The sequence below is a fragment of the Ictalurus furcatus genome, chromosome 21, assembly GCF_023375685.1.
Source record: "Ictalurus furcatus strain D&B chromosome 21, Billie_1.0, whole genome shotgun sequence".
In the NCBI taxonomy this organism is placed as follows: domain Eukaryota; kingdom Metazoa; phylum Chordata; class Actinopteri; order Siluriformes; family Ictaluridae; genus Ictalurus; species Ictalurus furcatus.
In genome coordinates this window covers 18,087,767-18,105,684 of record NC_071275.1, presented here as the reverse complement: position 1 = coordinate 18,105,684, position 17,918 = coordinate 18,087,767, and the positions used below count along the sequence as shown (strand labels likewise).

Here is a 17,918-nt window from a genome sequence, read left to right as displayed (position 1 = left end):
GCGAGCAGCGATCGTAAACATGATCGAGCGTGCTCCGGTCCTCCCAACAAACCCCCCCCACCACCACCACCACCACCTCTCCGTCCCGCCTCCTGATGAGAAGGTCCGTGCTTTAGACAAGACGACATGACGGTGCGCCGCTAAACAATGTTCAGCTCGTGAATCTCCCTCCATCGCGCAAAACACCAGCTCGTGCTCGGCGCCATGCTCCATGCCTGATCTGTGACAGCGGAGCCAGTGGACTGTAGGAAAATGAAAATAGGTCAGCTCATCCCTCAGAGACCTCGCAAGTTATTATTGGACTGCTGCAAAATGGCGTCAACTGTATTGTTTATCCGGAATGGATTAAAAATTGGGGCAATGAATTCGATGGCTTCCAAACGTCCGTCATCTTGGGTTAGGATAGACTCGAATCGTATCGAGCTAGACATCTTAAAAGGGAAGTATTGACTCCTTATTGATTTGATTTCCATCATTCAATGGATACTGTTATCATAATGAGCAGTACCATATGATGGATTGTGCGTGCATGCTAATCGGCACCGTTCCTAATGCAGCAACCGGACAGGAATCTACAGTCTACGTTTTGGTGTAATATACTGTTAAGTATATAGATGGCGTACATGCCATTTTTCTGTCCCGTCATATGCATGCGAAACACGGGTGGGGGAAAAAAAGAAAAACGATCCTACCAGAGTGTATCACGAGTATATACGATACATCTTCGACGAGCGGCAGTGCAGAGCATCTTCCTGGCACGTTGCCTTGTTGCTCTGTGAGTAGCCATTATTAACGTTAAGGGACAACTGGGACGTTTATCTCGGCAACAAGCGACGTTCTTAAATGCTTTAAGGCTCTCCAAAAAAGAAGAGAGGACTTGTGTGTCAGGAAGACACTAATTTGGTAGGTTTTCTGCCAGTTTAAATGCCATCAGCAGTTCAGTGGGAAGTACATAAAGAGTGCGTAATCTATTTGATTGGCTTTGTCAAAGCACCGTTTATTGTCTCCATTAATTTATGAAGGCAGGTGTTTTTACCCGTTTTTTCACCTCTAGTTATGTTCGTGCTGTTCAGCGAAGCTGGGAATTCTGTCCCAAGTACGGTAACAGAAAAAAATCACGTGACTGAAACAGTAGAATATGATTATAATCTCATAATGTGAGATTAAACATCTCCATGACGGTCTAACTGGATAAGGTAGCATTTTGTTGTTTTTTTAATGCATCACTGTAGAACAACAAATGATGGTTGATGATTTTTTTTTTTTTAATATTAATTCCTCCCCTTCCTGCTCTTCAGTGGTGAAGGTGGACGGCGAGGTTCCTCCGTCTCCGGCCTCGTCCCATCACAGCAGCACCCAGGCTGCGTCTCTGACCGAGGACAAGCGGACGCCTCAGGGCAGCCAGAACTCTCTGAACACGGTCAGCTCGGGCTCAGGCTCCACCAGCGGCATTGGCAGCGGAGGCGGCGGCGGTGGAGGAGGAGGGGGAGGAGGAGGAGGGGCAGGCAACAGCAGCGTGGTGCCCAGTGTAATCCAGCCGTACGACGTCGAGATCCGGCGCGGTGAGAACGAGGGCTTCGGTTTCGTCATCGTCTCATCCGTCTCCAGACCCGACGCAGGCACGACTTTCGGTGAGATGAATGCCGATATATTTCGGTGCAGACCTTCTTCTTGATGTACTTCAAAAATCTTTAAACCTCCTGCTCCAAGTGTACCTTCAATAAGATCAGCACTGTTAAACCACAGCGTTGTGAAATCTCCATTCTGATAGGCCAGAAGTTTAATTAAATGCACTATAACAGCAGCTGCAAAGCGAATAACCTTACCGTTTCTATAACCGCAACGTAAACAGGAATGCGTATGGCTGAGGCGTCACGTAACCTCAGATGAACAATAAACAAATGAACATATTGACCATATGGATACGTTTCTGTAAGGCAGCATTTATGCACTGTAGGAGGTTTTGTAAGGAGTCTCCAGTAACAGGCAGAGGTAATACTTTAGGTTTTCCACCACGTGAAAGTCTTAAGGAGAGAAGGTCATACTTTTTTGTGGTTTCTTGATGTTTTATAGCCGCTACATGGAACTAGCTTGACACGGATGTTCACCATATGAATTGCTACTATAAATAAAAAACTTTTTTTAAAACGTGCAAAGTTAGTCTTTAAGAAATGATTTTTCTCTTTTCACAAATGGCTGTGGTTTAAGACGTTTAAAAGACGCGGTGTTGAGAGGGAAATAATAAACATCGGGTCTGGTAACAGTAACCGCTCCACATCTGGCAGAATCGCACTACACTACCCCGTCTTGATTGTTTTCCTATCATATCGGGTGTCTTATTCCTTACTTACTGATAAAGTGTGCGGTTCTGACGGCGATAACGTAACGAAGATGAATGAAATCGGCCTTATGGTGGAGGACTCGCGGAGTTCGGGGTATCAGCAAGCTCGCTTTGGATGTGACAGCATAAGCTGGCTCGGGATCAACCTTTGGGTTTCTTCCTGTGACTCTTTGCATTTCCACCTCGAGTGCAGCATCTTAATGCACACACTCACGGAAAATAAATAAATAAATAAATGGAGCGAATTGTTAAACACGGGGACGAAACCCACTTATAGTGTTCACGGCCACAGAAGACCGAGTGCAGCTAGGAAGAAAAATCGGCTTTCTGTTTCCATTAACTGGTGTTTACAGACTGATTTTAGTCCGTTTGCTCAGTTTATGAGGAGATGTCCTCGCTAAGCCAGCAACCAGAGCTCCTCACCTCTCGAACAACGTACAGCAAGCGGCGAAGGGTTTCCGTCTCGGAGAGGAACGGAGACGGCGGGAAGCAGCGTTCGTTCGTTCTCGGTAATGAAGAGTCGAGGCGCAGGGCAGCAGAGCATGTGGGTGGAAAGAAAGCCTCAGGGCAAAGGCAGAAATGCTGAGAGTCTTATGTACTCGCTTCTTTATGCAGCACGCACGGCTATATTTCACAAAAATTTCATACCGTATTACTGTACATCCCGTTTAATAGAGTAAGGAGGATTTCCGAGTATTTGCATTTACAGATGTCGAGGATATCCCTAGTACGGCGTGTTTTTTTTTTCCTCTTAATCCGAAGGTTAATGTGCTGAATACTTTAAAGCATCTATATCATATAATCCTTACAATAAACACTAACGACCTGGGAGTCAATATTCCCCATAATTTATTCATTTGGTCTTCGTTCTAGCTAATTACGTGTCTGTGGAGGATTGAGTGACTTTTCCTAGCTGTGTAATTATCTTCTACATACAAGCAAGCCTCATGCTCAAGCCCTGTACAGTGTGCATTTTTTTTTTTTTTTTTTCCCGCCCCCCTAACGCATCTTCATAATTTATTTCTGCCTTCTCCATAATTCATCATGCAGGCACGGCGAGGGCACGATGCAAAGCTCTACAGGGATGAGCGTGAGTTTGGAATATAGGTTTTCCGAGTTTAAAAAGAGGGATTGAATAATTTAGAGACTGGATTTGGGGGGGGGGGGGGGGGGGGGCGGGGGAAGATTATGAAAGCTAAATATGAGACACTTGATGTGTTTAAATGGCAAAACCCCAGAACAGCAGACTCTCATCATTGAAGGCCGAGTTCATGCTTTCTACCTTGTAATAATGACCGAAGCGGGAGACTTTTTTTTCTTTCCTAACATTTTCCAGTCGCTCTAACGGTCTCACACTTCTTACACCTTTCTCTCTTTGGGAGTTGTGCTGTAATGGAGCTCTATATGTGGTCATTCTACATTACACTGTAATTTTTCCACTCCATCTTGGGTGGCTTGGTGTATTAACCTCTTTGCCTTCTCTTTTTCTCCTTTCCCTCTCTCTCTCATCTCTTTGGGCCTCTACGTTTTTTGTTTTATTTATTTATTTATTTATTTATTTATTTATTTAATGAAACCGCCATTCTGCAAATGCCAAAAAAGCTGGAAACACATGTGTGGCCATGCCTCATAAAATAGGGAGGATCATCGAGGGCAGTCCTGCGGACCGCTGCGGGAAGCTGAAGGTGGGAGATCGCATCCTCGCCGTCAACGGCTGCTCCATCACCAACAAGTCCCACTCGGACATCGTCAATCTGATCAAAGAGGCGGGAAACACGGTCGCGCTGCGCATCATTCCAGGAGATGGTGAGATGCTCCGAATGTTTGAACATTTTTTCTTAACGTTGAAAAGTTTAACAGCGTGCGTATCCGGGAAAAGTTCTGTTAAAGGAGCCAATAGCGCACGCACACACACACCCCTACACACACGCCTAGCTTTCTTTAAAGCTCTGTATATGTTTATTAATTAGAAACATTCAGAATATTCAAGAAAGTCACTTTAGCACGATCGGTTTCAGTGAAAGAGGCATGGCCTTTATGAACGTCAGTATATGAAAGGGAGTTGAGATCTATGGCCTCTGTCAGTGAAGGAGGCGTGGACCATTCCCCATCAGTCCTAGTGAAAGATGTGTGACTTCTGACAGAACCCTGTCAATCCCACCGAAAGAGGTGTGGCCTCTGACCCTGTCAGTCTTATTGTAAGAGATGTGACTCCTGTCAATCTCAGAGGAGAAAGTGTGGTCCCTGTCAGTTTTATTGAAAGAGGTGTGGCCTCTGTCAGACCCAGGGAAAGAGGTGTGGCCTCTGTCAGACCCATGGAAAGAGGTGTGGCCTCTGGCAGACCCAGTGAAAGAGGTGTGTCCTCTGTCAGACCCAGGGAAAGAGGTGTGTCCTCTGGCAGACCCAGGGAAAGAGGTGTGGCCTCTGGCAGACCCAGGGAAAGAGGTGTGTCCTCTGTCAGGCCACAGTGAAAGAGGTGTGGCCTCTGTCAGACCCAGTGAAAGAGGTGTGGCCTCTGGCAGACCCAGGGAAAGAGGTGTGTCCTCTGTCAGGCCACAGTGAAAGAGGTGTGGCCTCTGTCAGACCCAGGGAAAGAGGTGTGGCCTCTGTCAGTCTTATTGAAAGAATCATGTCATACATACCAGTGGTAGTGAAGGAGGTGTGGCTTCTTCAAGACCCTTGTCAATCCCAAGGAAGGCGGCATGGCCCCTATCAGACCCGTCACTCTCTGTGAAGATGTGGCTTCTCACCCGGTCATCCTTATTGAAAGAGGCATGGCTTCTGTTAGACCTGTCAATCCTAGAGGAGGTGTTGAAGCCTCTGTCAGTTTCAGTGAAGAAATCATGACCCCTGTGCTTCAATCCCAGTGGAGGAGGTATGTGTTCTGCGTCGTATCACATTTAAACAGCTCCAAACGATATTAACTACTTTTAAACGCATCATTTATGCATTTATCGAATCACGTATCGAGATGGGCGTAGTATCATTTTAACCCGGCGCCTGTTTATTGTAGATTTGCTCGCACTAATCGACTGAGCTGTTATTATGCACATCGTTCCCTGCCGTGCTAAACTGCTCCCTCTTTTATTCCAGACCCGTTTTCGTATTTAGCTGTTAACTCTCCATTAGCGCTCGAGAATAAGGCTGAGGCTGAGCCGTTCTAATGAGCGAGCCAGTTCCACTCCAGTTTGTTTTGGTCACTAGAGCGTGTGTAGGTGTGTGGTCAGACCCTGGACCGGATTGCACATTCAGCTTAATTAAGAGTGGTGTAATGAAAAGAGAACGAGTTGAAGGAAGCAGTATGTTCCACACAGAGGAGCGCTCTGATTCCCCGGACAAGCGATCCAACACAAGCTGTTTGGAAGGGAGAGATCGTAACATGCTGGAGTGAAGAGGATAGTAAAAGAGTGTCGAGGTAATGCGCTCGGTAAGACCCTGCTCAGCTGTAATTTACGACGGCGAACTTTCTCTTGCCTGTGGCGTCTGTCTGAGCTTTAATCAGAGGAGAAGGATAGTCCATTTTGTCTTCCTTTTTTTTTTTTTTCCCGCGAAGTGTATGCACAGTGACTGAGACCGAGACTGTGGGGATGTAATTTCGTCCTCCTCTGGATATTTTTTATGTGTCTGTCTTTCTTCTGGTACCGTATAAATTCGTCTTCCAACAACATCTCTTGTGCCCGAGACACGTGAGTCGCTGAATTTTTCAGCAATGACAGGAGAGAGCGGAAAAAAAAAAGCTGCGAGTGAAAAACAAAAGCCTGCTATGATCAGCGGAGTGGAAATGACAGAGAAGGACGCAGGGGGGATAGGTACATCGAGAGAGGCGCACACACACACACACACACACACACACACACACACGCACGCACGATGGTGATCTAGACCAGTCCTGCTGAGATCTGAGGACCTACAGTCTAATGGCTGCTGAGGAATAATGAGTTACAGTCCAATTTCGTGGAGCCGTGGTGAGGAAGGTGTGAATGATTGACAGGTCCTGGCTCCATTTACTAAAGCTTAAATCATTTCATTAAAAAAAGCTTTTAGGAAAGTGCATAAAATAAGTACCTTCAATGTAAAATTACATTCTCTAGATGTTCTAAAACGACATAAGCCGTACCTTTGATGGTACCACCACAGCGACGAGGAACAGTACAGTTTGTTACCTTTATTTCCGAGAGCGTGCGTCTGTGTAGAATGAAATCCAGCAGCTGTGGAGACGGTGTTTGTGCGCCGTGATGGATGTGGTGATATCACCACACACACCCCCCCCCCAACACCCCATATCCCCCCCCCCTTCCCAGTACACCTCAGCTGTGTCAGACCGGCTCCTGAGCAGAGCTTTAATCTATATGGCGCGTTTTATGCGTCAGCATTTCAGTCTATTGGAACTCCGTATTGGAAAACAGTCGCATCAAAATGCATACATTTTAAACGTGCCAACCTTTCTCGATTTTGCTGTCTCGCTTTTTCTTCGTTTAAAACAATCCGTCGTTCTGTCTGCCCCCAGAGTCATCAAACGCAGCGCTGCTGACCAACGCTGAGAAGATCGCCACCATCACTACCACACACGCACCTCAACAGCAATCTGCACCTGAGCCAAGGTATTCCCAGCCAACACACACACACCTGTTGCCTTTTTATTTATTTCATTTATTTATATATCTACTTATTTATATTTGCTCTTACTAGCTTCCAGTCAACATGCATTTTTTTTTTTTCCTCTGTTTATCTCAGAAACAACACCAAACCTAAACAGGAGTCTTTCGAGTTCAAAACGCCTCAGGTTCCTCCTCCGCAAGCCCCCACCCAAGCTACAAACCAGGTACACACCAACACTAAACCTGAGAAAACCTCACCATTTCAGTGATTACAGGTTTTCTTGGTAATTCAACAGCGCGCTCGTTTTGTTTAAAAATAAATAAATAAATAATAAAAATCCATATACGTGGACCGACCGTTTGCCGTACACGCGATGCAGTTACTCTAGAAGCAATGTTATTAAAACAAGCACGTTAATATAAACCTGTTATTTGCAGCCGGAACTACGGTCAGAGCTGCCGTTAAAGAAAATTAAATCAACACCATTAGACCAATCCGAAGGGAGAATATAACACAGCTGTGGTATAAATATAGCATAACCGTATGGAAGTGCCTGATCCAGTCAATTAATAAACTACTGGTGTGGTACTTTTTTAATCTTAAAGAACGTTGCTGTTGTTTTTTTATTATTATTTATTAATTTTTTTTAAATACGGTGTCCATAGAAGCATGCTAAGTTTAAAAATGTGAGCTGTTGTACTGTTGAGATCAGGGTCGTGGCTTTTTCCATTTTCCGTCATGGTAGAAAGTGCCGCCGGCTAAAGCTGATCTTTCAGCTGTAATGTTTCCTAGCATGTTTCGTTTTACGCTAGCTAATTCGTTCAGGCCCTGCTTCTTAACTTTTACATTTGAAAAGGCGGCTTGTGTTTTCAACCGTCGGCCGGGACCGGTGCGCAGCAAACGTTTAGCCTGGTTTCTGGTTTCCAAAAAAAAAAAAAACACAACAACGAACGGCCGCAGTCCTGCCCTCTTTTAATTACGATGTTTCCCATGTTGCTCTGCGTTGAAAAGTGTGTTGTAACAAGCTCCTGATTGACCTACTGTTCCTAGCCATGTTTGAACTGACTCTCTACTACGTTAGTATACGTTTGAAAAGGATGTACTATCGTCTTTAACATCTCAAACATTCTGAATGTTATTTAACGTTCAGTTGTAAAATAAACGGAGGTCATCCATCTTCCTCTACCTTTGGCTCGACACCGCCCAGGTGTTTGTCCCCTCGTTTTGTTCTCTGGGGTGCTTCTGAGACGGGCTCTGTCCTCTTTCTACTTTATCCCAAACCAAAAATAACACACTCCAACCCCCCCCACACACACACACATCAGGGCTGCTGTTATCTATTATTCATGCTGTGGCTCAGTCATCACCGCTATGAGCTCTGTGGGTGACTTTCCTGCAGGTGAATTTGGAAACCAGAGCTCTGAGCTTTAAATGAGAGAGTGTGGGGGGGGAAAGGACACACACCAGGACGTGCTGACCTTGAGCTTAATGGAGTGCGTTTGTGTTTATATACATGTGGATCTGTGCATGCGTGTTTAAGTGTGTGTGTGTGTGTGTGTGTGTGTGTTTAGGATGGGGAGCTGTACTCCGTGGACCTGGAGAGAGACAGTAAAGGCTTCGGCTTCAGTCTGCGCGGAGGACGCGAGTACAACATGGACCTGTACGTGCTGAGACTGGCCGAAGACGGAGCGGCAGTGCGCAGCGGCAAGATGAGGGTACAGATCTGAACAGATCCTAATCAGATTCATTGATGAACCCATGTTCCAGTCCAAACTGCTGGGTACTTTTTGTGACTGGTTCCCAAAACCTGGACTCCCCTCCAAACCACTAAACGTGTGCATATACAGATAAATATCCCAAAAGCCTTGTAGTACAGATCATCTTCAGTGGTAGCACTGTTACTGTTTTCAACAGTAAACTCAAATATTCTTACATTTCATTAAAACTCTGCCCTGTAATGTACTGTAACGTTCCATCCAGGGCGTGTTCCCACCTAACGCCCAGTGATGGACAGGGGTAGACTCCTCCAGATGCACACAGACCCCGCCCAGGATAAAGCACATCAAAGATGAATGAATAATAAAAAATAAAAATAAAAAAAAACGAATGAGATGTGAGACTGGTATACTTTTCAAGAGGATGCGAATGGCTTTCAGATTTCAGGCGCTGTAGCGTAAGTGCTGGTCGGTGATCTCACGATTTGATCTCATCGCGCTCACGGTAACGGCGAGAGAAAAGCCGTCACGGTGCCGTCTCCTGTTCCGTCGTGTTTTCCCTCACTCCGACGCGCTCGTTTTTCTCCTGCAGCGAGCAGTCGGAGAGCGCTACGGTCCGGCGAGAAAAGGAAGAACGCCCGGTCCTTTTGTGCGACTTCCGACTCGGATGAGCGGAAAGGTCGCCCGTAGCTATCGTCAGCGATCGCTAATAAGACGTATACGCAGCTCGGATTGCTCGTTAGCGTTGTAGTCGGAGCGCGTCGGAGTCTGAAGCCGAACGGAGAGATGAGAGCGTAATGGCACTCCGGCTCGGGGAAGCAGGGTGAGAAGGTGTCGGGAACAGAGGAGCGCCACCGAAGTGGTGTTTCCCTGGAGAACAGGACTGACAGCTAACCCGAGGCAGGAAGGAAAATAGAACAGAAGGATTCCTACGCTGTCTTTTTCCCTTTATACCTCAGCGACTCTCTTTCTGCGAGTTCTGTGCCGTCAACGTCGTAATGAAGACGTTCTTGATTTCCGACCGTTCTTTGGTCCGTTTTTGCTGCGTTCATGTGCTCCTTCATTTTGAAATGAAAATGGGAAGACAAGGAAATGTGTTCGTTTTTTTTTTTTTTTCTTCATGGCAGACAATAAAATAGGAAAATCTCCACCCCTCCGATGAATTTATTTCAAGAAGAATATAATATTGACTTGTCGAAGTCTGGCAATGAAATATTCAATGGCAAATGGCACAGAAGTACATCTTGGCATTCAGAGTCGACGTGGAAGCACAAGTAAGCACACGTGTATCACGAGTCCCTCTTTTCCATTTAAATGGGAAATGCGAATCTGAAAAACATTCACCTTTTTAACCTCGCTTCATCCACACACCGCACACGCCAGCGTCACCAGCCGAGGAAGCTAGGAGGATCCGAACAGGAAAGAGGGGGGAAATAGCTGAAAGATTTCAGAAGGATTGCATCATCAGATGGAGCCATATACAAGCCAGATGTTAAGATCTGATGTTTTGATCTGATTTTTTTCGGACGCCATATCTCCCTCCTTTACCATCACGCTCTTACTGTAGCTGTGTCCGAATATCCCAACTACCCTACTACTATACAGTAGGTGAAAAGCTTTAAGGAGGGGTAGTATGTCCGAATTCTCAATATTCATGAAATAGTCGGCGATGACCTACTGCTTCTGCCGAGATTCTGCAGTATGGACCCAGTGGACACTGCGCTATCCCATAATGCAACAGGACTAACGCGGAATTGCTGTCGGAATTTATTATTTTTTTTAAATGGCAGAAGGCAACGCGTCGCGTCGTTTTTTTTGTTGTTTTTTTTTAAGTGTAGGTCAAGCGACGATGCCGACATGGTGGATGTAGTATTTCTGGATGGTACTCATGCTACACACACGTACTGATCCGTAGGTACTGAATTGAACGCAGTAGGTGCTGTCGCGGTACGCGGTTCAGGACGGCTACGTTTAAAATGCATGTAGTGATACTTAAGCAGTTTATCAGGCACTAACAGTGTTGTTTACTCTTTTCGCTCCTAGCTACCCAGTAACTGCTGATACACATCCGGGTCGCTAAAGATTGTTTTCATTTGATCCCCAAACTCAATCTGAAACTATGAAAAACCAGCAGCCGAGAAAAACCAGAGCGTTTTATAACTTTTATTGCTGTAGTCGTGTACGCAATGTACATTGACCACCTTTCCTTTGTACTTAATCTTTCATATTCATTCATTCTCTCTCTCTCTCTCTCTCTCACCCTCTCTCACACTCTCCCTCCCTCTCCCTCACTCTCTCTCTCTCCCTCCCTCTCTCCCTCACTCTCTCACCCTCTCTCACACTCTCCCTCCCTCTCCCTCTCTCTCTCTCTCTCTCTCAGGTAGGAGATGAGATTTTGGAGATTAACGGCGAGAGCACCAAAGGCATGAAGCACATCCGCGCCATCGAGCTGATCAAAAGCGGTGGCCGGACAGCACACCTCGTGCTGAAACGCGGTGACGGCTCTGTACCCGAATATGGTGGGTCCATCTACGAAAACATCCCTTTCTCGCCAGTCTTCACACCATGACAGACCACCAACTCTCCTCTCCTCTTCCCCACACACACGTGCCAGCCCTCTCTGTCATGGCCTCCTGCTATTTGGTGATGGGCTTCTTCATGTTGCCTTCTCTTTGCATCTGTGCAGGGAAACACTGGGAAAATAATTCCATGGGCACATGCTAAACAAAAAAAACAAACAACAACGACCCAATGACAGGCCATAGAAAGCTTTATCTCTAAAGTGTATAACTGGATTTTAATCCTTCTCAGAGGCCTCACGGAGTTGTAGGTTTTTACGCTGATAAGTACGCAAACTTGATTAACGTCTGGAGTCAGTAACATATTTATGCTATTTATTGAAGGTGAATGTACGCTACTGAGAAGACTTTAAGAGACTATGAAAGCATCCTTGTACCCTCTCCACCGAGATACTGTAGTAGAGCTGTTCACGGATTTCGCCACGCGTAGTGAACGTCCACGGACGCTTCAGTAAATCCACTCGCTCTCGCTGTTCGTTAGGATTCGTCAGGTCATGTGATTTCAATCCAGCCATTATGTCTGTTGCTGCATGACGTCTTCAGTAAAAAAAAAATAATAATAATAATAAATGTTTTCCATAATATTTATGGAAGATTCGTCGTAACTGATCTCAATTACCAGTGTTTCATGCATTTTATTATTTTTTTTTTCTTCCATGTATTTTGTCATGTTCGGAATGTGACGTGTTTTGTTTTTTTTTTTTTTTCCTTCACAAATGATCTCTGTATATTTTTGTACCGTTTTTTTTTTTCTTCTACCTTTTTCTTATGTTCATCCACATGTTGCCACTTTCTGTTTGCGAAGTACATTGCATTATCCGCTGTGTGTGTTGCACATTTGTCTATGGAGCTTGGGTCTATCTGTTTGCTGCTGGGTTTGGTGTATATGGTGTTCTGGATATTTCTCTCCCTATTAATGTTTATTTTTCACTCAATGGTGGGGGCATTTTATGGACAATCTCTCTTTGAACAAAATAAAAACACATTTTCCATTGCAAAAAATCACTCTCGGATTTTTTTTTTTTTGGGTGTTTCTGGTGTCTAAACGATCTGCTTCTCTCTTTCTTTCTTTCTTTCTTTCTCTTTTCTGGTTTAAATCGGTTGTGGTGGTCTCTTCCTCCTCTCTCAGCGATGGCCGCTCCACAAGCCACAGCCGGTGCGAGAAACGAAAAGGCAGGAGAGGCTGGTTTCTTCCAAAACCAGACCACGGTTTGTAGCTGCCGTGTCCGTGCTGTGCCGTGCCGTGCCGTGCCATCATCGTTCATTCTATCCATTCACCCACAATGCATCGCAATCCAGCTCTTTGATCGCTCCTCTCATTTCGGTGAAAAGTCAACGGATATGTGCGTTTTAGTCTGCTTTTTATACAGGAACATTTTCCATGCTGCATTTTTTTTTTTTTTCCATGCCATGTTACCAGGCTGACCCGAGTGACACAAATCTGATTTTCTGCCTTAATATGACAGACTTTTTAAATCGTGCTCGAAGCCACGCGGCACGTGGTCCTCGAATCGGATACGTTTTAGGCACTGTGACATGAATCAGAATGATCAGGTCGGATGTGGCTTTTTCTCCCCAACACGCTTTGACATGCACGTGCGCATCACTGCATCATCCAGTGTGTCGACAGCGTGGCAGTTAAGACTTGATTAAGTGGAAATTGGTGATGTAATATTTGGGAAATCATACGCAAGTAAAACTGGAAGGAAAGCACTAAAACCGAATGCTGTAGTGAAACATCTGCCGAAGAAATCGATGTGCGCATGAGACGGTCTGTAAGCCCTTTTTAATGCCACTGATTAAAAGTAGACCTGGCCTGTGAAAGATCTTCGATTGAGGAAAGTAGACCAAGACCTGTCCAGAAATCTGCCTCAAGGATTCATTTCTGTAATTTAGAAGCCCGCGTACGTTACGTGTGAAAAGCTTAAAAGCATGAGCATCTTACGTTTTCCTTAAAAACGGACTTTTTCTTTTTCTTTAAATGTGGCTCATGATCGTTGCTGTACCATATTCATATAGCCATTGAACATTTATTCCATATACACTTTGCCTGAATCATCAGCGCTCGTCAGACAAGACACTAGATTCTGGCTTTACAGTTACTAATATTTCATTATCTCCTCCCTAAAATTAGTTCTAGGGCCAAGCCATTACCACCTGTTCAAATGATTCATATGGTTTTGCTAGCACGATTAATGACTACTTTGTCATGCCACTAGATATGTCGCTGCTATTTTTTTCCTGTGTTAATGGCTCTAGAGCTGGTATGCCAGGGAACTCTAATACACATGATTCAACTCGTCAAGAGCTTGGGAACTTCCATGCTAAGTTGAGTCAAGTGTGCTAGAACTGGGGGGAAAAAAAAACGTACAGCGCTGTTTCACTCCTGAACTCCTAACAGAGTTTGCATTATTGCATCATTTGTATGAAAACCAAAGTAAATCCTTGGCAAGTTTGGCTAGGATAGGTCTTTATTTTTTTTTTAAATTTGGCTTTATTTTACATATAATTCCTTGTGTATGTTCCAGACGGCAACAACGACAACAGCAGCTCCGTCAACAGGGCTCAAACTGTTTCGGAAGTGAACGCAGCACCTCCTGACAGACAGCCCCACCCGCCATTGGATTCCAGCTCTCCACAAGACCTTCATAAAACATCCCGGAATGAGGACAGGAGGACACGTGAGTCGGGTCAGCGCAAGCAGGGCCACCGCTCCAACCATCACCATAGCAACCACAGACACCGCACCCCAGACAAAAGGGGCAGGAACAGACACCATCATAAGAAAAGTAGCAGCAGTGCTAATAATAATAATAAGAGGTACAGCAAGGATGATTCGTACAACCATCAGCAGCACCGGAGGCACCATTCGCCGGAGAGGAGGCGCCGGGCGAGGAGTGCCGAGAACACTCTGGACAGCCGACATGAACGTCGGCACGGTCGATCACCGGAAAGACGCCACAATCGCCACTCCTCTCCTCATAGGCACCATTCACCACGTCGGTCAGGACACCGCCACAGGTCCCCTCACCGTCACAGATCACCATATCGCTCCCCACATCGCGCCAGATACCGTTCCCCACGCCAGCAATCCAACCCTCCTTCTGACAGGCGGCCCAATGGCAAACCACAGCGGGATGAGGATGTTGTCTTGAAGGAGCCTCCATCTCCTGATCCTTCTTCCCACTTGGACAGTGTCCTGAATGAGTTGCCTGCAATGGATCGGCTAAACCGCGAGAGCCCCTTGCCACGGATGACGTATGACGGTTTAGAACGTGGCAACGGCCTGACATTCCCAGGAAAGTCCTACAGTCGTCTGAACAGTAACACCACCCTCCCCCAACAGTTTCCAAACAACGGTACAAGCCTCCCTCACTTCTATGAACGTTGGAACCGTGACCACACCTTCCCCCGGCAGTCCTATGGCCACTTGAACCACGATGACACGCAACCCCTACTCTCATATGACCGTGCGAACAGAAACGAAGCTCTTCGCCGAGAGTCCTACGACGGTCTGCCCCAAAGCAATCCTTTTCCCCGAGAGTCCACAGACCGCTTTTCGACACTGCCTCGGACATACGACGGGGACAGCCTGCCCAGGAGAACCTACCAGGACCAGAGCCTTCCCCGCGTCAGTACCCCTGACTCGGCTTTCCAGAAGTACAGTGCGCTCTTAAGGGGTCGCTCTCCTGAGCGAAAGACCCGGTTATCCCAGTCGGACACTCCAGGAGCAGCCTCCTACAGAGCCAGGAGCCTCGACCCAGACATGTTGCCTGCGAGAGGTTCCCGAAACATGCTAGACTCGGACGAGGAAGACAAGGAAAGCAGTGTAAGAAACTACTACAGCAAACTCAAGTCCAATTACGGCAATGTCAACAACGCACTCCCCGAGCCCAGGAGGAAGGCCTACAAAGAGAACTCCAAAGATCTCAGCATCTGACAAGACTGGTGCAGAACAACAAACACGCCCTCGCTCCATACAAGCCCTCATCCGAGGACCCTGTATACTATGCTATGAATTTGACATTCCTGTGTTTTCCTAGAGAGATTACTTGACAACTTGTAACAAACAGCGGAAGAATGGTTTTTGCTGTACGTTCCAGGAATTGTTGGTCGTTTCTTCTTTTTTTTTTTTTCCTTTCTTTCTTTTCCTACAATATCACAAACACTTCTACATCTATCAGAGATTGACGACTATGTATAAAGAAAACGATTATGTGCCTAATAGTACCATTCTTGATGGTTTTTATTTTATAAAGGGCAGTCTTTTGAACTACTGTCCGAGTATATAGTATTTTTCGGTTTCAGAGACCACGCCCATGCACCGAGCATCTCTCTTCACCGGGTGCTCACATGTATGCCGTGCATGTCTTTACACTTTCAGTGTCTTTCTTCTTTATTTCATTTCTTTCTCTCCCTCGGTGCCAATGATTTTTACACATTTGACCAGAGTATAGCACAAGTCTGCATTCATTTGTATATTTTTGACAGTTTGCAGTACGTGTACATTCAGAGGTGATCGTTTTACCAGAATGAAGGGAACGTGAAGTTTAAAATATGATAACGTGAGAATAAAATATATATACGCAATCTTCGCTCCTGTCTTAATTCGAGTACTTTTAAAGGCCGCAGTCTGTACGACGCAGGTTGCATGTCGGCGGGCCACGATGCAAACGGAGGGGGAAGACCGCAGAGAAGGCGGAACGGTCATTTGATTTTGATTTTAAATAAATAAGCAAGCCACATTCCGGACATATCGAGTTGGCTGGAAGATACAGCGGGATATCTCCATCCTACTTCAAAGAGGATAAAGGAGAGAAATGATTGAATAATCTGGCAACAGAGTTAGCCCTCTGTTAAAAATCCAGTGAGGTGGCCTCTCTTTCTACAGGGTTATCTTCTGAAAAGCAGAGTGCATGCTGTTTTCTGATATGGAGAGTCTGACAAGACGAAGACTGGAGAAAAGGAGTACAGGGCATCTGAGGTCGCTTTCATAAATACTGTGGAGGCAGCTACATTTTTTTCTGTATTCAATCGATGTATTTTTCGTTGTTGTTGTTGTTGTTGGATTTGTTTACCACATTACGCATTGATTTTCATCATGCAGTGGTTCGTTTACTTCCCCCTCATCATTTGGCGGTTAATACTACTTCTTAATCAAGATTCAACCTCCCAGAATTCTGATTCGTGAAGCTCCAGCAAGGAAGTTAGCAGGGGGTTGGGGATTGTTATTCAGAAGCCATTCCCGTCTACCTACAATATCTCGCTGTTTGTTCAGGCAGATTTCAGTCCTTCGGTGACGTGATTGCGTCAAAGACGGATCGAAAACAGAAGGATATAAGTGATGCGCAATGCAACTGTGCTAGAAACGCTAGAATAATAATAATTATTATTATTATTATTATAAAAAGGAATTGCAGAAATATGCCAGCAATTTCTTTTAAAGCAAATTTCTATCCGCTAGCCGTGTAATGCAATGCCACTTCCTGTATCTGTATCTGGACAACAAATATTTGTATCTGAATTTGATTTAAACCCATAGTGGGCGTGGTCTAAACCAGAAGCTCTTTTAACGTGAACGTGAATGGTTAACTTTTTTTTTTTTGAAGTTTTTCAACAGGGAGAAGTACATGGGACTTCACAAAAAAAAAAAAAAAACCCAATTGCACAGTTATTATTTTTGCTTGTACCTACCCGTGATATTTTCTAACCAATTTAATTGGCTGTACATATTTCCCAATCTATCTGACCACTTGCCCACATGAACGTCAACACCTCCCACTTGCACAACTTTTAGTCTTTAGTCTCAACCAGATGCCGTGGGGGTCGGGGGGTGGGGGGTAACCCAAAAAGTGTGCCCCATATCTGCATATTTGAATCTGTTTAGAACACATTATCTATTCGTTCCAAATAGTGCCTTCGTATTTGGGCATTTAAGGATTCCATCCCTAATCTGTAGAGTTCCGGGTGATGAATACAGACAAGAATTGTGCTTCCGTCGATAAAAGAGAGTTTGTTTACTTGAAAATGACGTATAATGGAAGTCCAACGGCGGCTGTTGTGTAGTTTTACCCAGCTTTCCAACGCTGGAATAATACAACACGACTCCTTTTTGTCGACGTGTTTTTGTCGCGTCCGTGTACAATCGCTCAGATGTAGGTCGTGTTTACTTCACCGTACGGTGACGACATGGTTGTAACGCACGACCACAAATTCTTCCCTCTCTGATAAACTAGTCCCGTCTCTGAAAGGATGACTTATAGCTTCATTTATAAATACGTTTGATTGACAGCCCGGACAACTTCTCTTAGACTTCCACTGTAATGGAAATGAATGAGAAAATACTTGAGAGGGTATTTCTTAAAGCCTGTGTCGTTATTGTTCTGCTATTACTCAGTGGTTGGATCTAAAACAAAAAGACAAACACACCCATCCCAACGACATGTCCGGCTCTGCCGTTGTTCCTCTCTTTATCCAGTTGAAAAATGCATTTCGATAATGATACAAATTCAACTTTAGGTATAAACCAGATAACAGCAGGGGGATCGTCTTTGATTCTAGTCGTGCCTGGGGGGTTCGACACATCCGAGCTGGCGTATGACGCATGTGTGCAAATTTCCTGCCAATTCCGGCCAGACACCCTGGCATAGCTCTGACTGTGAATTACTATTACAGGACTGTCAG

General features: G+C 45.3%; 1 protein-coding gene across 6 annotated transcripts in view; it reads left to right on the top strand.

The window, feature by feature from the left end:
• The window catches only part of magi1b (membrane associated guanylate kinase, WW and PDZ domain containing 1b), a 153,228-nt gene extending 136,651 nt beyond the window's left edge, over positions 1-16,577 (top strand). For 4 of the 6 annotated variants that reach the window (XM_053653112.1, XM_053653109.1, XM_053653108.1 and 1 more), the window contains exons 17-23: positions 1,299-1,631; positions 3,944-4,147; positions 6,849-6,942; positions 7,076-7,163; positions 8,512-8,655; positions 11,036-11,174; positions 13,763-16,577. In XM_053653112.1, the coding sequence (XP_053509087.1) occupies positions 1,299-1,631; positions 3,944-4,147; positions 6,849-6,942; positions 7,076-7,163; positions 8,512-8,655; positions 11,036-11,174; positions 13,763-15,174 (2,414 nt within the window). In that variant the 3' untranslated portion in view covers positions 15,175-16,577. The remainder of the gene's footprint in view (positions 1-1,298; positions 1,632-3,943; positions 4,148-6,848; positions 6,943-7,075; positions 7,164-8,511; positions 8,656-11,035; positions 11,175-13,762) is intronic. The other 2 variants (XM_053653114.1, XM_053653113.1) reach the window with 2 other exon arrangements.
• Positions 16,578-17,918: the final 1,341 nt, after the last annotated feature.